Genomic DNA, 23,232 nt, shown 5'->3' on the forward strand with positions numbered 1-23,232 from the left:
TATGAGTGGTTAGTTATGCCTTTCGGTTTAACAAATGCACCTAGTACTTTCATGAGATTAATGAATCATGTTTTGAGAGAGTTTATAGGTAAATTTGTTGTTGTTTATTTTGATGACATTCTTATCTATTCTAAATCTGAGGCAGAACACATAGAACATGTTAAGGTTGTATTAGATGTTTTGAGAGAACAGAAATTATACGCTAACCTTTCTAAGTGCTCATTTTGCATGGAGAAAGTTGTGTTTTTGGGTTTTATTGTTTCAGCACAAGGAGTTTCTGTTGATATTGAAAAGGTGAAAGCCATTCAAGAGTGGCCAACGCCAAATTCAGTTACCGAGGTGAGGAGCTTTCATGGCTTGGCGAGTTTCTATAGGAGGTTTGTGAAGAACTTCAGTACCATTGCAGCACCACTAACCGAGGTAATAAAAAAGAATGTTGGCTTTAAGTGGGGCAAAGCACAAGAGGATGCTTTTGAGATGCTTAAGGCAAGACTAACTTCTGCCCCCGTTTTAGCACTTCCAAACTTTGATAAATCGTTTGAAATTGAGTGTGATGCGTCGGGAGTAGGGATTGGTGCTGTTTTAATGCAAGAGGGTCGACCTATAGCCTTCTTTAGTGAAAAACTTAGTGGTGCAACCTTAAACTATCCCGCTTATGATAAAGAACTCTATGCATTAGTTAGGGCTTTGCAAATGTGGCAACATTATTTATGGCCTAAAGAGTTTGTGATCCACACCGATCATGAATCCTTGAAACATCTTAAGGGTCAACAAAAATTGAACCGAAGACATGCCAAGTGGGTGGAATTTATAGAGACGTTTCCTTATGTGATTAAGTATAAGCAAGGGAAGGAAAACGTAGTTGCTGATGCATTAAGTAGGAGAGTTAGCTTATTGAATGTGATGCATGCTAAGTGTTTAGGATTTGAGTATATCAAAGAATTATATGTTGATGATCTAGACTTTGCATCTATTTATAAAGCTTGTGAACTTACTGCTTTTGGAAAATTTTATAGACATGAGGGCTACTTATTTAGAGATAATCGATTATGCATGCCTAAATGTTCACATAGAGAATTTCTTGTGAGGGAAGCCCACGGTGGAGGCTTGATGGGGCATTTTGGGGTTGCTAAGACTTTGGACATGATTTCTGAACATTTCTTTTGGCCTCATATGAAACGTGATGTGGAAAGAATATGTGCTAGTTGTATTAATTGTAAGAAAGCTAAGTCTAGAGTTATGCCTCATGGTTTATACACTCCATTACCTGTGCCGAATGAACCTTGGACTGCTATATCCATGGATTTTGTGATGGCTTTACCTAGGTCTAAGAGAGGTAATGATTCCATATTTGTGGTTGTAGATCGCTTTTCTAAGATGGCACATTTCATACCATGCCATAAAACTGATGATGCTATTAATATTGCTAACTTGTTCTTTAGAGAGGTTGTTCGTCTGCATGGGATGCCAAAGAGTATAGTTAGTGATAGAGATCCTAAGTTTTTAAGCTATTTTTGGAAGACTTTGTGGAATAAATTGGGGACTAAACTGTTGTTTTCTACTTCTTGTCACCCTCAAACTGATGGTCAAACCGAAGTAGTAAATAGAACTTTAGGACAACTTCTTAGGGCAGTTATTCAAAAGAATCTTAAGTCATGGGAAGAATGCCTACCATTTATTGAGTTCGCTTATAATAGGGCTATACATTCATCTACTAACTTCTCACCATTTGAAATTGTTTATGGTTTTAATCCTTTGACACCATTAGACTTGATCCCTTTGCCTGTTGATGAAAGGAAAAGTTTAGATGGAAAGAAAAAGGCAGAAATGGTGCTTAAGTTACATGAACAAGTGAAACAACAACTGGAGAAGAAGAATGAGCATTATGCAAAGCAAGCTAACAAGGGTCGACAATGTGTTCTATTTGAACCCGGTGATTGGGTGTGGTTGCATATGCGCAAGGAAAGGTTCCCCGCTCAGAGAAAATCAAAGCTACATCCTAGAGGCGATGGTCCATTTCAAGTAGTCGCACGAATTGGGGATAATGCCTACAAGCTCGACTTGCCAGGTGAGTATAGTGTGCATGCAACTTTTAATGTGGCTGATTTATCTTTGTTTGATGTAGGAGATGAAGATTTGAGGACAAATCCTTTTCAAGAGAGAGGGAATGATGTGATATCAAAAGCACAAGAGCATGGAACAAAGGAGCTTGGAGTTAAGGAGCCTAGTAGAAGCATGAGGGATCCATTGGAGCTGTCAATTGGACCTATGACGAAGAATCGTGCAAAGAAAGACCAACAAATGCTTAATGGACTCATCTTGAGCTTCTTTAAACAAGGAATGAATTCTAGCGAAGTCATTAAAGATGGTGTGTTTTTGTGTTGTATCCAAGCCCAAGCCCATAATAGTGATATGTAAAAAGGTTGATCATATTTTAAGAGAAGCTTTGGACTTGCATGTGTTTGGCATGTGCAAAACCCATTGGGACTCATTAAAATTAATGCTATAACCTTATAGGTTTGATTGGGCTTATTTCTAGCTAATTAAAAGGCCCAAATAATGTTAATTAGTGGGCTGAAATTGGGCTCTAAAGGACAAAAACGAATTTAATGTTTTTCCTTGTCTAATTAGGATTTCTTTTACCTTGGTGCACTAGGATTCAACTTCCTTTTTAGTTTAGGTTTAGGTTTATTTTGTAGCCTATATATAGGCTTGTATTCTTCATTATTTTCATCAATCAGAAATCAATATTTTTATGAACAAAAGTTCTTCTTTTCCTTTGGGAATTATTTTCAATCCGGGATTGAATTCTTTATTGTGAGCTTGAGAGACCGGGTCATCATTCTTGCAATATTATCTTGATCGTGAACAAGTATTTTGGTAAGGTACTTGTGAATCGCCAAACACTCAGGTTCCAATTTAATTATTCGAAGGTGTAAGGTCAGATCTCCTTTCATTGTCTTTAATTCTTTGGGATTGGTTTGTTATCACCAATTTATGTTTGTTATTTGATTCTATTAATTCCTTAAGATAGATCGGGAAAACTTGTTGATTTGGTTATTATCTCTTTTTCATAACCAATATCACATCACCTTCCATTCATATTTTTCTTGAATTGCATGTCTCTTAAGTGCATCTTGCAATTCTCATTTGTTTAAGAATATATCATGCACCTTTAAACTGATCACCCTTGTTGATGCTTGAGATACAATAGGAATCGTGGGTGCATCATTAACCTCTAGAAGCCACCTAAATGGACCAACCCTCCTTTTTTGCCAAAGGACATCATCATGCTCGACATATAAATACCCCATATATCTTCACGTGTCATTTGATCAACAATCAGATCATCAATTGGTTGATCTAACACATGGTTTGGACGTGTATTGGCTTGCGAGGGTTACTCGTCTCAACATTCTCTTCCTTACAACCTCGTGATATTTATGCGTCTATTGTTCGCGGTATCAATTCAACACATAGTGGGATCACATAGGTCGGATTCTTCCAACGATACTCTAGGAAGCATCGTACATCATTATACTATTTTTCCAAGATTTTTGTTTGGACTGTGTTTTGCTTGCATGGACATACGTAGGTCATATGAGGTTAAATCAACACCTACAGAAGTATAAATTCTCTCTTTTAACCTCTCCAACTTGATTTTTGTTGAAACCCAAAGTAACTTCGATTCACCACCCACGTATGTCATGGAACTTACAACTTTTTTCCATTGGTCATTCCATGAGATCAAACAAATAACAAACTTTATGGACATACTTTTACTAATATGAGCAAAATTTATTGTCAAATTCATATAAGAATCATATCATATTAAACAAAGACGTATAAAGGATAGTTCGCAATTGTGAAATAGAGTGAAATTCATTGAAATTGACTCTTCGCATTTTGTCAGTCAGTTCGCATTTGAAGAATTGTGAATCACAATTTTATATACTGGATTGCAATTTAAATAAATTGTGAAATAAACTTCGCATTTTGGAGATTTCGTTCGCATTTTGTAAATTGTGAAGCGCTAAATAGAGAATTACTTCACAATTGGGTCGCAATTTATACTAAACGCAAATGATAAAAGATAGTTCACAATTTAACAAGATGGTTCGCAATTAGCAATTTGCAAACCACTGACACCTAGGTTAAGTTCAACTAGTTGCGTACAACACTTGCGTATAACTAACCTAGAATTGTAATTGATTATTATGTATTTAAAATCAACAAAAACTTACACGATGTTGGAAATCAACAAGAGCTTGGATTGATTCATGAAAGTGATTTGAAGATGAAGCTCGAATTAATCCTTGAAAGTGGTGTTCTCAAAAACTTACATTCTGTGTTTTGTTGTTTGTTATATATATACTAAGGGTATTTTTGGAAAATATGTATTGGAAGGGTCTAGTTTGGTAATATATATCTAAAATGTATGTAAATGAGCTTCTCCATTGGGTCAGTTTTGTAAATTTCCCCATAAATTAGCACGTAAAATTGACTAAAATATTTTTTGAGGCAAACTGATATGCAGGGCTGACTTAGAAGGTTTTGATCTGGCATGTCAAGTTTAAAAACAATTATGAAAAAGAAAGTGGTTTAAAAGGAAGAAGAAAAAAGAAAAATTATCACGTGGTGTCATACTAAATAGATGACAAGCAGTAAATACAAAATAATAAACTTTGGCACCTCTACTTTTGGTCATAATAATATGCCTTATTTGTTGCAGCATGGCAGATTAGTTTTTAGGTTTTTACAGATGATAATATAATGTCTATCACAGCAAAATTGATTTGATATACAGTTGAAATTTGATTGCCACAAAGGTGGAAGCTAAATTAAAGTAAAAATGCCTTGAAACTCAACTAGACATACCATTTGGTCTCTCTCCTCCACTCCTTGCTGCTCTTCTCTGCATGTCTACATCATAATGTTGCATGGCCGCCTCTAAAGCCTGCACCCATGAATTCAAGTTATTCCAAACAGTAACAAATAAATAGGTCATCAATTCACAAATAAAGAGCCACGTTGAGACATGCTTAGTTAGTATACAACCCAAATCAATTCACATTGCTATGCCTCACAACTAAGCATTTTAGGAATGCAGCTGCGGAAAGGATTAACCCAATCCTCTATATATTCAATATTCACTAGAGATACAGTATAGTGCTAGATCCTTTATCTACTAACTTCATTCATCAAGATTCGGTCAAAAAGTTTTTTTCCTGATTCCATGAACCAACAACGAGACCATTAAATTTAACTGGAAAGTGCCCCCACAATGTTATCCTCAAAGCTTGAAGCATGAAATTTTAAAATTGAAATAAAATAAGGACACAAGTTATTACCTGTTGCATTGGACGAATAAGGAGTGAAAGCTGATTTCTAAGATCTGATTGCACAGATTCCTTCATTTCCTGGGATATAAGAAGGGAAATAGAGTTAAACGACAGACAAGGAAACTTGCAAGAATAACATGCTCCAGCAGGTGATCACATGCGCACAATGCTAGACGCCGAATTTGCCATTGCCAATTTCTGGTAAAACAAAATGAATACTTGAAAACATTTCAAAATCATTTGTAATGTTAATCAGATGGAGAAGATAAATTAAAACTTAAGAACCATAATACATTCTATTCTACCGAAAAACACTTCTTTAAGAAAACATGAATATAGGACTAGCAGTAATCCACTAATGTTTGAAGCTGGACTTTCCAGGTTCGAACCTTGGGTATGCCCGTAAAAAATTTATTTGGACTTTAGTCCACCCTCCTACCTTTAAAGAAAACATGCAAGCAACATGGCAGAAATAAGTTGCTAGGAATGATGTATCTAACAATTGGAAGGTACGGAAATCACACTTCTAGTTAAATTACCTGTAGCTGTGAATCAACTTTTGACATTGCATCTTTCAGTCTACTTACCTACAAATGCCAAAAGAGTTAATTGAGGAAAATGGAATTCTGAAATGGATGGCACTAAGAAAATGTCTTGATTATTCAGATTGAAGTCCACCACTATCTATATTTGCAAAGATTATATTCATCATTCATGAATGAGAGTTAGAAGTTATCTGAGATGGATTGTAATTATACCTGTTTAGGGGCATGCTAAATCCAAACTCAAATAAGGTTTTACCTACTAGATTGATGAATCTAATTAAACATAGAACATATTTAATACAGATCTCCCAAATTCTAGACCTCTTCAATTGAAAGTAAAGAATCCCTGGTACACAGCAGTTTTTGGTAAAAGTTGCCCGTCAACCTCTAATTCTGAGCCACATATACTAGTTCCATTTTTCTCTTTGAAAGTCGGGTTTTCACTCATCAATAATCACCAATTGCTAAAAGCAAAACATAAGCAAAAACATGAAGAAGTTCAGCCCATATACAAGACAATTCTATTTTGGTACTCTATCTTCGCCACAAATCAAAATTTTACTGTATATTTGAATATCATATAATGTCATGGAACATGCTAAATCACAACTAAGTTTCCAATATTTCAACAACTCTCTTAGCACATCGAGCATCTCACAGTAACAAGAGAAGAGGGGCATTTTACCTTTGCATAAAGATACGCCGTAGTGATTGGATACGATGACCAGTAATGTCTCAACAACTCCTCAATAGACATCCAGTGCTGAAGACGAGTTTCCTTATAAACATTAGATCACAGGAAGTAAACCAAATCCAATAATAAAAGCAATAATCCCTACAACCCAATTGCTTGATGTGAGGTCCACTTAAGGTTGTAAAGAGCACTAGACACTAGTTGACAGACAGGGCCAGGAATTAATCTGATTTGTTGTATTTTCTTATTTGTTAATAAACAAATTATTATATACAATTAAAAGATGTATTATACGGTACCATCTAAAAATTATAATATAAAATGATTTAATATAAAATAACATGTATATTTGTAACATAGATCCTTAAAAATGTGCAAAAATTAATATTTCAACAACGATATCATTGAACCAATTCAAACAAGTAAAAAATAATGTCCATAAGTAATATAATTCACCAAAAACTATGAAACAATTTACTTAAAGTCTTAAACCATACCATAGAAAGTAAAGAACGCAGTTGAACAAAAATATTTGAAAACAAGAATAAACACAATTACTTAAAGTCTTAATAATAATGAACATTTTTTGTTTCGACCGCCTAGGTGCTGCCCAGGCAGCCTAGCGCCGCCTAGACGCTACCCAAGCAGCCTAGATGCTACCAGGAGGCCAAATGGGGAAAATTGGAACCGATACCCGATTTCGAGTGCCTAACGCAGGCCCAGGCGGCCGTTTTGTTGAACATTGGGTCCACTGCAAATAATATTTGCATAACAGAACCTTCAACAATTTCCTTCTTTTAAACATGCATAGGAGGGACAACAACGAAAGAAAAGATAAGCCAAATGCCACTTACATGTAGCAATTCCTCCTTGATTTGGTTTGGCAAACTGTCCAAAACACTCTTCTTAGGATCCTTCCCAAGATGATATTTTGAGCTTGAGATATTGTGTGTCAATACAGAAAGAACCTGCATCATAAAGTAAGCCCATTTACTTCGGCATAACAAAAATACATGTGCAGTTTCCTATCCTATTTGGGAAACAGTCCACAATCCAATTTTCTACTACCTTCATAGAAACTTCTGGTTTAACTATGGGATCATTCAATCCTGTAGCTTTAACCTTCGAAATGGAGTCCCTCAGAGAACTATAAGCTTCCTGGGTGCTTAAGCAGCAATTCATAGTTTCGGTTCCAACTGACTCATCTTTTGAAATTCTTAGTGCACTAGCTTGTTGAGAATCAAAATAGTCCCGTGGATCCTGGGTTCATAAATACACAATTATTGTTTTAAGATATACAATCAATCACAAGCACATGATGGTAGAAATTTGACCTTAATGGAGAGTGGTGCTAATGGAAGATCATTTGATCCTCTAAGATCCTCAATTTCCATAACTTGTGAAATTCTTTTCAGTTTCTCCTGGTTTGCATGCCCAGCAGCTTCTTGATTAACTATTTTATGCCCTAATAACAGAAGGACAAGGTCATTTTTTATGCAAGAAGAATTAAAGAAAATGAAAAAGAAGCATCAACACGTACTAACCTTGTTTTGATCGAGCAAGTGCCTCTGCCACCGTTTGTGTGTTTTTCAACTGCTCTTCATCTGTAAAAGTATATTATTGTAAACAAAAAGGGTCAAACACGCATCGACAGGCACGAGACAACATCTAATTTCATTACCTGCACGAATTAATTAGAGAAGCAACTCATGCAAGTCCTACCTATAGCTGTTCCTTCAAGAACAACAGCAGCATGGCGGTTAAGCTCCTGCAACAAAGTTCTTGTACAAGGCTCGTTCTGTGATTCTGTAAAATCTTTGCTACCATCACGAACAATCCCGTGATCCTGAATTTTCAAAGTGAACCACGGTTAGCAAGTACTAGATGGAAATATACCAAACAGATTCAGGCAACTGAACAATCGATGACACAAAAGAACTTTTCCAACACAAACCCTAGCAAAGAACATCTTAAATAGACAGCCTAAACATTTCTTTAAATTTGTAAAGTCTGAACTTTAGAAAACTCAAAGAGTCATAATATTACATTAAGATGCTAGAAGAAGACAATCTCACAATGCTGGTAATATTCAGCAATAATCATCTATATCCAACAGTTCACTCTGCAAATACAAATTATCCATATAACAAACTGAACAAAGGTGATCAAGTCTTCTATGGATGATAGGGTTTGGATCTTATTGAGGAAGTTTTATTATTTAGTATTCTATTGTTTAGGAGTTCTACTATTTAGGGAGTTCCATTATTTAGGTGTTTTTCTAAATAAGAATTCTTATGGATTTAGGGTCTTCTATTTAAAGGGAAGGATCATATTCAATAAAATTAATCATGATTTTTCAGTCAAATAAGAACCAGGGGAGTTTGGGTGACCTCTTATAAATCACAATTGAGCTTCAAAGATAGGTCTGTAGAAGAACAGGAAAAACAAGGGAAATCAAGTATTTTCTTGTGAAAAGACATGTGACGAGATTCTACTTGCAGGCCCATAACAATGTGAGCAGTCAACTTATCAAGGTAGTTACTAGGAGGATAATGGTATAGCTACCTCTATCCTTTTAACTAACTCTAATCACTAATATAAACGTTTCAACAGATGTAACAAAGAACAGTACCTTTTTTTCCTTATTCATCCTATCAACTTGCATATTCTAGCTTCACAAGTAGGGGTATAACCAAATCTATAAAAGTATATCCCATCTCTACCTTACCCCATTGAGAACTATGATGTACAATTTAGACAAAACAATAAGAAGGGTACTTGGAAAGTTTAGTAAGATCCCTTAAGTTTGGCTTCTGTCCCTATGAGATCAAATTTAAGTACTTCAATTCTTATGCTACTTTAAGTGAACACTGAAAAACTTAAATTTTGAAGGGATAAGAGATATTATAACACAATAATTCAGAACTAAATGCTACCAGATCTTGAAATTTCAGAGACTAACATACAGTTACAAAGAAATTTCAAAATGCTGCACCTTAATGATAAAACAGCCACTGTTACTAGCCTTTAGGGTTTAAAGTGCATTGTAATAAAAGCAATAGGGGTAAAAGGGTATATTAGGCCAACCTTAAGATAGATGAATTTTTCCAATTAGTTACATATACTCATTATTGGAAGAAAAAAAAAGGACAATGAAAAACGGTTGCCCTTACTGACCCTATCCTGGACTCAAAGTGCGCATTCCATAAGGTTGAACATTTCAGAAGTTCAAAATTTTTAAGCTTACACTCACACATTTGCTCTACCATAACAAGTGTAAGTCTTTCTAAACCTCCGAAAGAAATGCCCTATATCAAGTCCTTTATACAGACTACAATTTTGCAACTCCATTAGTTCAACTATAACTCCATTGGCTGCCTCCAGTGACAAAATTCACTGCACCTGAACCTTTTTGTATTACCACAAACAAGACAAACTAACAATTAACAATATACACGAATCCATGAGACAACAACTCAAGAAATCGATGCAAAAAACCAACTTACTGGCAGATGTGTATAATCATCCCCCAGGTCAGCTTCCATGTCTAGAGTTGGATCAACACATCTGATCTGAACAAGGAAAATACCAATAAGAACCCAGCTATATTTCAAGATAGAATTAAATAAGAAACGAGAATTGCAAAGTGAAATAGTTCATCAGGATATCTAAGTTAAGGAGTCCAAAAGAGTACCTTCCGCCGAGTTTCAGAAGCCAAAATATCATCAGGTTTCAGGAAAAGGGCAAGCTCTTCATCTTCAGCAGCTTCTGCTGCTGCTGCGTTAATATTCCTTGAGCGCAGGAGGTACTCAGCTCTACAGTATTTGGTCCAGAAATCCCTGTCTGTCATCTAGAGCTCAAAAAACAAAACAAAATATTCTCAAGAGGTTCATGAAGGAATAAAAGAAACTCAACACCAGCTGTAGATACTAATTTGAAGATCATTGACCCAACAATACAAATTTCCATCCACATGGCAAACTCAATTAAAACTTTAACAAGTCCTTTGTTCTCGTTACCTTATTTGGAACTAACTTCAAGTATGCTTGATGGACTGCTGGTTTCTCTGCAAAAATCTAAAAAGAGAAAGTAACCATAAGCAGAACAGAAAATGTGCAGCAATCTGATGCACCACATTATCAAAGCTATATCATCTAGGTATCACATAAAACTACACTTGAAATAGAGTGATAACAGGCCTAGACTATTGTACTTGCCCTGAAAACAACGAGCCCTTGTTTGGTTCATGGGTTCCTATGGGTTTATAATGTAAATGTATGGATATGTTGTTGTTCAGGGTAAACGAGAGACATGTTTTGATGGTAAATTGATGGGTTAAACACTCAATTATGTTAACACTCCAAATTGGAGTGTTTTGAGCGTATATATATTTTTATGTTAAAAAAATAATAATCTCTATTCCTTATTTTATTTTCTCAATTTACCATACATTATGTAATGAAAATATTACAACTCTATTTTCTCTTTTCATCATTTGTTTTCATCTTTATATGTTCTCCTTTCAGAAAGTAAATTATTTATTAACAGAAAATTAACATGATTTTTTACATAGCATAAATATAATTATAAAAATTTAAATTATTTGCATTGAGTAAATTCGTAGTTTTAACATAGTGTTATGTTCCTTTACATTCAAAGCAAACACAACAATATTATTAAACCATCATTTCACCTTATCTAGTTCCCAAACACATGGAATTATTTCATAGACCATACTCTGTATCTTATATATTTTACTTTACCTTACTTTAATTACAACCCATCCAAACAATGTGTAAATGTTGTTTTCATACAGGTGGAAGCCAGTATGACTCAAGTACAAAGAAGCATTATGGATAGTGCATTTAATATTAATAATAATAATAATAATAAAATAAAAACACAATTCCAACTTCAGACTTTCAGTATCCACACAACTAAAACCAATCCAAGAAAGTAACATTAATACATAACAAAGAGCCAGAGCACACAAAGGAGAAAATGATACAAGAAAACAAGAGCAATAAAGAGGTTTACTTTACCATACCTATAGTATTCTTACTGTCTATCAAAACTAAGAAAACATCACTGTTTGCTTTGCATAATCATCATCTATATATTGAAAAGTTTTATATTCTATATGACAAAAGTGGTTCCACTCCTGCTGGAAAATGTCTATCAAGGCGCAGTAGAGTGTAAATGATACAATAACATACCTCGCGTACAATCTCAGGCGTCAAATTAAATGTAACCTTGTTCGTCTGCAAATAAAACGAAATAAGACTAGTAAACATTTATATGAAAATTGATTTAAAACGTAATAAACTAAACTGCTCAACCTTTTCTTTCTCGATGAGCCAATTACCATGCATTATTTTACATGTGAATGTTTATCTGACGACATATCAATTAAATGTGTCTGTATTTTATGCCACAAAGATATTGACCATGCACAACAGAATTAATATAAGAGGAAGAATTGATTAACGAACCACATATCACAATATTAAATATTATACTTATGTGAAAATTTGCTACACTAAAAACAATGAAATTAGAACCAGTTGATCACTTTTGACTGAGTCAACAGATATGAGTTTACATACAATAACTTGGGAAGTTTTATAAAAAAAAAAAAAAGGGCGGCCCGGTCGCATTACGCGTCCCCGCTGAGCGAGGGTCCGGGGAGGGGTCCCACCACAAGGGTGTATTGGGGGCAAGCCTTCCCTTGCCAATTTAATTGGCAAGAGGCCGCTCCTAAGACTCGAACCCGTGACCTCTGGTCACACGACAACAACGTTTTACCGTTGCGCCAAGGCTCTATGTCTACATAAATAAATAAATAATAAACCAATATTAAAAAATATTATTAGATATAAATAATAGTTTCAATGACCATTAAATTTGAAGTTAATTGTCAGGAAATACAATTGAATTTCATTCAGTGAAATAATATAACTATAATCATGTAGATACGAGTTTACATACAATAACTTGGAAAGTTTCAGATTTAACAATAATCATAGTGTTAATACATCTACATAAATAACTAAATAATACAGCAAACCAATAATAAAAAATATTATTAGATATTAAAAAATGTATGACCGTTCAATTTGAAGTTAATTATCAGGACAGAAATAGAATTGAATTTCATTCATCGAAATAATGAAAGATGGGGTTTGATAGAAGGTATTTGGAAGGAATATGAGTAGGAATACTGATTCTTTTGTTTAATTGGCCCAGAAATCTCACCTGCTTGGAAACCCTATACTCCTCAAAAAATGGAGTAACAATTTATTAACTACAATAGGGCAATCAACGTCTAAAAAAGGTTTGGGATGTTAGATACATTCTATAGATTGTTTTACCCTTCAAGCTGTTTTAAGAATATAAAATTTTATATCACATGTGCTCGTTCTAAAGAAAAAAGGAAAAAACTATAGATGCTACCAATTACATTTCAGAAATCTCTTCAGTAAGAATGAAGATCCACATTAAAGTTGTTCTCCTGGAATTTGCAGTATTATGCTACTCGCTAAACACAGTATTGACATGTTTTTATAAAAATGACATCCAGTAATTACATTCGCAATACAGTGATCTTAGAAGTCAAGCACGTGATTGTTAGGTCAGTATGTGCTCATCAAAATTTGAAGGGCTCAATAGCAAGTGGTACACAAGCAATAAATGAAGGTGGAGATCTTGAGTTCGACTTCCAACTCCTCTAAATACCCTCTTGACCAAAAAAAAATGTGAAGGGCTTACAAACATAGAATAAGCCCATGAAACACAATGTGCATGCACACTGAGAGAGAGAGAAAGCAATGGTAAATGCCCATCAAGGAGTAGCTTGAAGCCTCAAACCATAACACTTATAAGGCTTACCCGGCATGTGTGTTATTACTCATAGCATTAATGACTCAATACTAAACCCATAAAAAACAATGTCCATGCACACAGAAGGAGATGCTACACTGTACCCGTCCATCAATGAGTGGCTTGGAGTCTGAAAGCATAGCACTTTTAATGCCCACCCGTTGCTTTGACTTCCTGCTAAACTCCCCATTGAGCAATTTCTGCAAATACAATTAAGAAGGAAAAATTGTGATTACATATTCTTCAAAAACTTATTCCTTTTTTACAACCACAACTTCTACACAGAAGGTTTCTCATTGGAGAAAAAGAATTGCAAATGTCTATATTGATGTAGATGCTGCAATTTCTTAGACAATGAAATTATATCACGAAAGCAACAGAGCCATGTATATGCTTTCAAAGAAAACAAACCTTCCTTGCAGCCCAAAATTCAGTATCTGTCAACACTCCAGCACTTACAAACTGCTGATGAAGTTTCTGCAACTCACTGTGGAGGAAAAAAATTTAGTGATGCTAAGAGAATCTGACAATAAAATTATGAGGTTGAATAAGGGTTGTTCACTTACAGCTACTACTAATATCATACTATAATTTCCATTGTATGAAATCATACATGATTGGATAAATTACTTCCAATTCAAGATAAAATACTTATACTTAATCTCTGAACTTCTAAAATCTAGTAGTTTAACAATCATTCTACTCATGAAATGAGTTCCTTATTAGCTCTGCTTGCTTCTATCTTCTCAAACACAGATAATGCTCTTTCCATACTTTTAACTTCCCATGACCTCATTACATGTCAATCAAAATTAGCCGGAAATTTTTCAATTTAAACTCAGTTTTCTTTTTCATATTAATAGATGTTACACCATTTTCCAAAATACAAAAAAAAAAAAAAAAATCAAGGATTCTCTTAGCCAGAATACCACGAGAGGGAATGGTTTCTTATTCAAATACAAGAAGTCCAACAATTTGACATGATTATGACCGATTTTCCAATTTATATAGGCTTCACTGATTTACATAGATAAGGATTTGAAAGGGACTTAAAATTTCAGTCTCCAATAAACCTCTTCTCGCACTCACTAATCTCCACAGAGAACATAATCCCCTTTCCTGACTCTCAATTTCACTCTACAAAATCCACTCTTCTCCATCAAAACCCTTTTATGCATAGCACAGGAAATCTTATACCCATCTTTCCCAATAAAAGTAAGCCTCGCAACATGTCTCAACTCACAATTATTCAAGTTATCAAATCCTTTTTCTAAGTTTTTGAAGGAGATTTTTCTGCCAAATTCTGTTCAAGGGCTTGTTCCGCAGACATCAGTTGGAAGAGGGTTATGATGATGCCCCAGGCAAAGCTGGAGGGAGAGTCAATTCATTATAGCTAAAAATGGGGTGGAGAATAAATGATTTTAGAATTAGGGGAGCTTAAAACCCTAGAGAATAGAGTTCTTGAAGAAGTTCTTCAAGGGAAACAAGGAAGCGTTGGATCTGAGATAAACCCTTTTTTAATCATTGTTCAAACTTCTCGCAATTAAACTCATGAACCTTAAAGAGAATCAAGTTCGAAAACCCAGTAGTATTAGAACTTTTTTCCTAGGGGGGAAAAAGCAAAATGGTTTTTTTTCTTGGTAAGTAGGTGATATAAGAAAAGGATGTAGACTTCAAGAAAGAAAATGGAAAAGCTTGGGGCTTTGGATCTGTAGTTGAATAATGAGAGAGCAGCTGCATGATGAATACATAAAAGTTGAACAGTGTCAGATATTATATGAAGTGGACCTTTAACTATCAGCTTGAGCTTCTAGTTCAATTGGTTCCATAACGTGGTATGGTTGACCAAGTGGTCTAGAGTTCCATTCCTGACAGCCACATTTGTTGATTAAATTGCAAGACATGGTAATATGGGTTTGTGTTGTGCACGCTTCAAGCCTAGTGGGCTAGATTGTCTACCACCAAATATGTTGGGGCAGAATTGTACCTTAACCCTTATTTCAAGTGAAAATTACTAAATTTCTATATAACATGAAATTCCAAATCCCTTGTCATTTTGAATCCTCATCTATCCAAATGGAGCCTCAGTTAAATTTGTCATCTTTTCTTATTCTGCTGATTATGTCATCCCCCCATCTTGTTTGGAAGATTTGACTCATCATCAGCATAGTTTTAGACAGCTATTGTTGTGTGTTTGGAGTTCCCAATATAGGAGTTTGCTCAGAAGTCAGAAATAAAATAACATGCCCCCACTTTTTGTAGACGCTAACTTCAAATAAAAATAAAACACAGTTATAGCCAATATGCTTTAGACGCAACAAAAAAAATTTCCAAAATAATGTCCATGAACATAATTGCAATTTGAAACCTAGAAAAATTGCAAGTGTATTTCATTGAAAGAAAAAATGAAGGTCTTCCCCAAACTGTTTCTCCTTTTATATTAGTGCATACTACAATTATTCCAAATTACAATTAGCCAAAACACTCTGATACAGTATCATGTCTGTGAACATAACTGCAGTTTAAAAACTATAAGGACCTATATCTCATGAATTTTAACATTCAAAGCAACCTTTTTTCCAAAACTGTTTTATCATTTTTTCCTATAAAAAAGACCAACAAATAGAGACCATCAATACTTTTACACTAAGGAAGAGTGTATGTGGTCTTTGCAAAGACCAATACAGAAAAGTCCATGTGACCTTTGCAAAGACCAATAAGGAAAAGTGTATGTTGCCTTCGCAAAGACCAACAGAAATCCATGATAATGTAGCACAGAAAACCTTTTCATACAAAGTTAAGTATGTACTACAGTCAAACCATGACCAAAGGTAAATTAAATCTCAAACGGCACACAATGTTGGAAACTCATTGCACAATTCAAAGGATGAAATTACCCATTTTCTAGAAGCAGCTTCATCCGAAGATGCGCTTCTTCCATACTAGGTTCCTCGGAAGGAGAATAATTAGTATCTGCAGGCTTTGGAGTTTCTACAGGCTTTGAAAGGGCCATTCCTGTTTACAAAAACCACACCAATCTTCAAGATAATCAAACACACAAAACAATATTATTAAATATATACAGGATAAATACTTAGCAGAGAATTTTAAAATTTAAAATAAAGAAAAAGAAAGACAGGGTCTTCTGAAACAACAGGAAAAGGCAGCAAAGGTAAACACATAATAATCTTCATGTCAGTACTAATAAAATGCAACTTTTTAGATGTATCATAAAAATGGTCATAAATTCCTCCTGACCTTAACCAACACCAACCTACATGGAAGTCTTTTTCTGGCATATAAACCTAAAATGTGGAGCCAACATGAACAGCATCTCTTTCCAGACAAAAACCCCAAAAGAAATAAACAAACAATCTGTCAGGATTTCTACTGACTTAGTACAGAATTAGAAGGTTTAGAATTAGAAAAAAGGATAGAAGAGAGGAGAGAGAAGGGAAAGGTAGGAGAATAATTCAGATATTTCTTGTAATGAAACCAATTGAACTAAAAGCTTAATTATATTAATCTCTGACACACCCCCTCACTTGAATGCCTCTGAGCTTGAAGCCTATACAACACAAGCCCATCTCACCATGTGTTTTAATTCCACCAATTAATGAAGTTGCTAGGATTCGAACCCTTGACCACTTGGTCTGAGAGGCTCCAATACCATGTCATAACTAGCCCTCCTACTTTTTACACCTTGCATATGTGACAATACCCCTCCCCCCTATAGCACATTCTTGTCCTCAAGAATGATAGAATTCTGGAAACTGATTGCGGATCTTGGCTTCATCCTCCCAAGTGGCATCTAGTGCAGATAAGCCAGATCAATGGATGAGGAGCTGTTTAGTAGGAACATTACTGATAACTGCAGTTCTGAAACTGATGACCTTCAGAGGCTTAATTTCCCACTCATCATCCAGAATTGGTGGAAGGGTAGTGAGGATAGGGTGGGAAGGGTGCAATTTCTTTTGGAGTAAGGAGATATAAAAAAATAGGATGGATTCCTCAAACTGTTTGCTAATCTCCTCAATGAATTCCTCCCAACTAGCTTGAGAATGTTCCTTGGTCCAGTTCTTATACCACATTTCAGCTCTCCCTTGTAAATACAACCCAGCTAGACCACTTTTTTCTCTGGAGCTACATCGAACAGTTGAAAGTATTTCCTGCATTTACTAACCCAGTTTTCAACCTCACTTCCTTCAAAGGTAGGCAGATCGCACTTAGGTAGCATCTTGTTGAATTGGAAGGCTCCTTGAGTTGGTTCTCCATTAGAACTAGAAGGAATCTCTCCTAGGATCCCTTTCTCTGGGTCTTTGCCAGAATAAGAGAAGAGAAGGTCCCTTATATGAGATTTCAGTGCGGAAGTTGACAAGAGTAGCGAAGGATTTGCTGATCATTTCCTCCATTTATTGTTGAAACTTGAGAGTTGATATGTTCTTTCCTCAGCAACGTCTGCTCAAGATAGATGGAATCTATTTGTTGCTGCTGTGAAGTTTGGGTATCCTGCATCTGGATCTGCATCATTTACAGTTGTGTAGCAGTACCTTCTGCGCGTTCATTGAATTGAGCATTTAAGTTCTTCATATGTTGTTCCAGGGCGTCAATTGCCTTTGCCTGAGCTCGTTTTGCTGCTTTGGTTTTCTTTCAGAGCTAATAACCATACAGAATTTATGGCCAATGAAGGATCATCTCTAATACCAATGTCACGATTTCTACTGACTTAGTACAGAATTAGAAGGTTTAGAATTAGACAAAAGGAGAGAAAAGGGAATGACAGGAGAATAATTCAGATATTTCTCATTGATAGATAACATGAGCTAAGGCATGACCTTGAATAGCAGTTGGTACAGCAGCAACATTTACAAACAAAATTAACTACCACCATAAAAAAAAAAAAAAGACTTAGTAAATATCATAACTAGTCCTCCTACTTCTTGCGCCTTGCATGTGTGATACGATCATGCTCACACATAAATCGAACACTCCTTACACAGAGGAGCGATCAGATGTTACGGTTGTGCATCAACCAATCCATATGAAGTGGCTACAAATAAAAAAGGTGAAGGTCCTTGTGTTGTAGGATAACTACATAGTTGATTATTGAGGGATGATAGGGGTTGATCAGGGTCTATGAACAATTACTATTAGGAAGCAAAACAAATAAGACAAGTTCTAGAGCTAGTATATGGTGTAGCATTGGCAATCTAGAAGCAATTCTTGAACAAAATTATGCATTGTTTTCATCAAAATGAAGCAGAAATTCTTTCAATCAACCATTATGATGGTTGTGCTTAAAAAATGAGGCTTACCAACAATTTCTTTGCAAACATGGAGATCGCCATAATTTTCAAACTCAAATAGGTAACTAACACCCTGTGCAGCACAAAGTGGGCACAATAAGGGGAAAACCATTCAGTATAAGTTGAAAATGAGACCCAAATACATTATATATATATACTTATATATATATATATATATATATGGTGAAGTAACCTGATTTGAAGTAAGACTAAGCAGTTGTGCTTTCTTTGATCCCTCTTTTGTACATCTAAAATCTACAAATTCCACGTAGATCAAAAACTCCATCACACAAAATAATAAATGAACATACACAAAAAGAATGCAGGGAAAAAGGAAGTACTTGTAATGTATTGGAACTCCATATCAAGCCTCGAAGCTGAGTTAGGATTCTTAGGCTTAAATGCCAATTTCGCCACATTCTGTAAACAAGTATCAGAGAACAAGAAATCCTAATCAAACATAGCAACGTTTATTAACAAAAACGCAAAGAAAAGTAAATGAATTTAATAATCTAGCATAAATTGAACTGAGTAACTAACAACATATGATTGTTTTTCGTACATTTACTAATTGTCCTTTGAAATCACAACTTCTAACCACAATACAACCAGCCAATAGAAAAAAAAAGTCCCTCAATCTTCAGTAAGAATCCATTATAGCTTTAAATAAAGAAAAGGGGAATACCATTAACAGAAGACCAGGAGTGCCAGGATCCTTTAACGAAGTCTTGTATTTGACCCGCTTCTTTACTTGCCCGCTTGCCATAATCACCTACCCAACTCGAAAATTTGCAGGTTCAACTATGGGCGATATTCTGCATCACTGTGCAGCTTAATTTTTTATTACTTCTACAAATAACTTTCAAACTTTCTGCTTTCCTTTCCTATACAATATCGTCCAAACAAATAAGAACAGACAGTAAAAAAAAAAAAAAGGGCGGCCCGGTCGCACTACGCGTCCCCGCTGAGCGAGGGTCCGGGGAGGGGTCCCACCACAAGGGTGTACTGGGGGCAAGCCTTCCCCTGCAAATTTATTTGGCAAGAGGCCGCTCCTAAGACTCGAACCCGACCTCTTGGTCACACGACAACAACGTTTACCGTTGCGCCAAGGCTCGCCCTCTAAATAAGAACAGACAGTATAAGATAAAAATTTAAATCCACTACATCATCATGGATTATGTAACAAAACTCGGCTAAAAGTTGTGGGTTGAAGATGGACTCAATGGAGAAAGGAGAAAACGAATGAAAAGCCACAGCTAATTTTTTTTTTCCTCCCATGTCGATTTGGCATACATTCTTGTAAACAATTTAGTTTTTAAGGCATATATTAGCTATAACTTAAACCAATCTAAAAGGCAATATTGCAAATAACATTAAGAATTTCAAAAAGTAAAAAGAAAAACATATCCAATATAATCCTAAAATGTAAACCAAGAACTCATAGAACTACTCACCTGCATAAAATACGCAGTATACAACCTTCAATTTGTTCAATTCTATTGATAGAAACACATAATTTTTCGTTTTTGGGTAATATAAAGTTATAAATTCATGAAATGGAGCTTAAACCCTGAATGAAATGGCACGGAAACAATGGCTGAATTTCAATACTTCCTATGCTAGCCCGAGAAAAACCCTAGACAGAACAAAACAGATAAAGAAATAGGGAAAAAAACTGTACCTGGATAGAGGAAAGTTAAGCGATATAACCAGAATATCAAAGGAAAGACGGAAAATTGCGTTCTTTCTGTGGTTTTCAAATCTCCAGATCAACATTCGGCTTATTCCTCTGCCTTTGATCAAGGAAAAAAGGGGAAAGGAGGTGGGCTTCAGCTTTAAGAGTTCAGAGACTCTGCCTTTAACATTTTTTATGGCCAAGGTGCAAATTGAGGTCGTTTGCAGGAAACTGAAGTTTCTGTTTTTACAATAAACTACCTAGAAGTTTTTTTTTTATTCAGTTAAGTGTCCACAAATTTAATGTGATTTGCAGAACATGTTCTTTAAAAAGTTAGAAAAAAAAACTCACTAGAAGATTGGCATGATGTTCTCCAGCAGTGAGACATAAATTATGGATCGATTGCGTCTTCAGATGGTGGAGGGCAGTGGACTGGTGTGAGAACGGAGAAGATAGCCGTTCATATGGAAGAAAATAGGGTTAAGGTGCAAAAATACCCTAACGTTTTGGGGCACGAGTAATCTAAAATTGTGCAATTTTATCCTTAACGTTGGAAGTCAAGAGCAATTTTACCCCTAACGTTGATAAATTGGGTCAATTTCAGACACTATTATAAAACATAGATATTTTTGTTCATTATTCTGCACCAATTCCATAATAATTCGTTCTAAAAAAGGATTTCATGTTTTTTATAATTTAATAATAGAATTTGAAATTAATATTTATAAACTCGGTGAATTTTTTGAATTTTTTTGTCAAATCCATACAAAAAGACAGTATATTTTTTTATTTTTTTCACATCCCAACGAATGTTTGTGATTTGTTACTGATAAAATGACACACGTACAAAATGTAGATAACAAGATTCATGACCGAGAAGACAGTTTGATGAATTATTTCTCAAATTGACCCAATTTATCAACGTTAGGGGTAAAATTGCTCTTGGCTTCCAACGTTAGGGGTAAAATTGCATCATTTTAGACGTTAGGGGTAAAATTGCTCCTGACCCAAAACGTTAGGGGTATTTTTGCACCTTAACCCAAGAAAATAAGAAATCCTCAAAACAAAAATTAGGAATTCTATCGATTGGTCTGGCTTTCATTGGTTTCAATGGATGAATAATTTCTTAAAATGTTACTCTAATCTATACTATCTATATATATATATATATATATATAACAGCGGAAGCAGAGAGAAATTAGGAGAAGTGTTTTAAAGGTTTTTTTATGAGTTGTCAACATAGTAAAAAAATCAAGATTAAAAAGATTTAATTAATTAAAAATAACATATTTATATTTATAATATATTAATTAAAATAATAAAAGAATGTAAGAGTTACAAGAAGATGAAAAAACACAAAGCAAAGGAAATCCAAAAGTTACAAATAAACTTCTATATAAAGCATGATAGATAGTATTTCACCATTATATTCATTGGTTATGATAGATAGTATTATATTTCTGAAGGTAATTTTTTGATTTTTTTTAATATGTTATAGCTTTGTTCTCAATTATGTTGTTATTTTATTTTTATTAAACAATAGTTGTTATAATTTCATCTTTCAATCCATTTCTGCTGTTACCCAGGTTCTATACCTCTCGCTACCTTATCTATGTTTTCTTTTTTATTTGTTTTTTTCAAGCTCATATCTCCAATTGAATAAATCTTATAGAAATAGAAAATGTATGGACAACTAAAATCGGGAAAAACAAAAGTGTCAAAAATTACAAGAAATTCTTAAGTATCTCAAGGTAATTATTCGATTTTTTCATATGTTGTAGTTATTTTTATTCTCAATTGTGTTGTTGTTTTATTTTTATTAAACAAGAGTAGTTGTTATAGTTTCATCTTTTATAGATGAAATTCCATTTCTGGCGCTACCCAGGTTCCATACCTCTTGCTACCTTATCCATGTTTTCTTTTTTATTTGTGTTTTTTTTTTGTTCAAAATGACTAAAATAAAGATTTTTGTATATTTGTATTATTTTTTTAGTATATGTTGCTAGGTGTTATCGTTTCGATTTTTTTTTTTTTATTTGAAGAGTGGGAACAACAGGAAAGTATTGAACAGACATCCCAACCAGGTTGGCACCCCTACCGCTACTAGAACCCCGCCGCCCAGTTTATTAAAAAGAATAAAGAATAAAAGTACAATGGAAAAAATAAATGTTAGCGAAAGCGGTAAATGGTTCGACCTCTTAAGTTACTAAGGAAAGCCGAAATGCAAAAATGAGGAAGCTCATTCCACCAGTCATTTTGACTCGATAATCTACCATAATTTGCCAGAATATCCGCATCCTGGTTCCCTTCCTTGTATATGTGAGAGCATACAATAGTCATTGAGGCCATATTTTGTAGACACTGTAGCCACTCCTGCTTGATCGTCCACGGCACCTCTAAGGAACGTGATTTCAGAATATGCACTACATAGCTCGAGTCGCTTTCCACCCAAAGGGCGTTCCAACCTCTTGCAAAACCCATATTTCTTGCCGTAATAGCAGCCAACAGCTCTGCAGTATAGGAACAGGTATTGTCCGCGGGAAAGGCGAAAGCACCGGCGAAGATCTCGTGCTGCGTTCTGAAAATTCCCCCACAGCCAGCTGTGATAGGAGAACCTGCCACGGATGCGTCTGTGTTAACTTTCCACCATCCCGAAGGAGGGCTTTGCCATCGGACAGGAAGAATTCGCGGCGCACGGTGAGGCTTCTTTTGCAGGCCGAGCTCATTTAGAATTTTACCTTCGACGGTGGAATTCCACATCGAACCAGTTGATAAACCTCCAGACTCCCGA

At 35.1% G+C, this 23,232-nt stretch overlaps 1 protein-coding gene across 5 annotated transcripts; it reads right to left on the reverse strand.

The window, feature by feature from the left end:
* Positions 1 to 4,669: 4,669 nt before the first annotated feature.
* LOC136218736 (general transcription and DNA repair factor IIH subunit TFB1-1-like) lies at positions 4,670 to 20,905 on the reverse strand. 5 transcript variants are annotated; one of them, XM_066005810.1, is made up of 22 exons: positions 20,793 to 20,905; positions 20,448 to 20,701; positions 19,452 to 19,538; positions 19,108 to 19,186; positions 18,960 to 19,021; positions 18,776 to 18,839; positions 16,358 to 16,475; positions 13,872 to 13,947; positions 13,565 to 13,660; positions 11,798 to 11,842; positions 10,601 to 10,657; positions 10,276 to 10,431; positions 10,088 to 10,153; positions 8,304 to 8,427; positions 8,126 to 8,185; positions 7,916 to 8,046; positions 7,650 to 7,841; positions 7,436 to 7,549; positions 6,573 to 6,650; positions 5,882 to 5,929; positions 5,352 to 5,420; positions 4,670 to 4,957 (listed from the first exon to the last, which is right to left on the reverse strand). In XM_066005810.1, the coding sequence occupies exons 3-22, from the start codon at positions 19,530 to 19,532 to the stop codon at positions 4,865 to 4,867; spliced, it is 1,809 nt and encodes a 602-aa protein (XP_065861882.1). In that variant the 5' UTR covers positions 19,533 to 19,538; positions 20,448 to 20,701; positions 20,793 to 20,905; the 3' UTR covers positions 4,670 to 4,864. The 5 variants fall into 5 exon arrangements, with proteins under 5 accessions (XP_065861882.1, XP_065861881.1, XP_065861878.1 ...); XM_066005809.1 differs by having other exon boundaries at positions 19,452 to 19,581; XM_066005806.1 differs by having other exon boundaries at positions 19,452 to 19,589.
* Between the last annotated feature and the right edge of the window lie 2,327 nt (positions 20,906 to 23,232).

The sequence above is a fragment of the Euphorbia lathyris genome, chromosome 2 (genome assembly GCF_963576675.1).
Source record: "Euphorbia lathyris chromosome 2, ddEupLath1.1, whole genome shotgun sequence".
Taxonomy (NCBI): domain Eukaryota; kingdom Viridiplantae; phylum Streptophyta; class Magnoliopsida; order Malpighiales; family Euphorbiaceae; genus Euphorbia; species Euphorbia lathyris.

What these genes read in the sequence shown, in the direction of transcription:
- LOC136218736 (XM_066005810.1), bottom strand. Translation starts at nt 19,532, where the DNA reads ATGGCAAGCGGGCAAGTAAAGAAGCGGGTCAAATACAAGACTTCGTTA. An exon ending in TGAAGTTAGTTCCAAATAAG is followed by an intron (nt 10,432 to 10,600) that starts GTAACGAGAACA and finishes TTTGAGCTCTAG; the next exon opens with ATGACAGACAGGGATTTCTG. An exon ending in CGGCGTATCTTTATGCAAAG is followed by an intron (nt 5,930 to 6,572) that starts GTAAAATGCCCC and finishes TGGCATTTGTAG; the next exon opens with GTAAGTAGACTGAAAGATGC.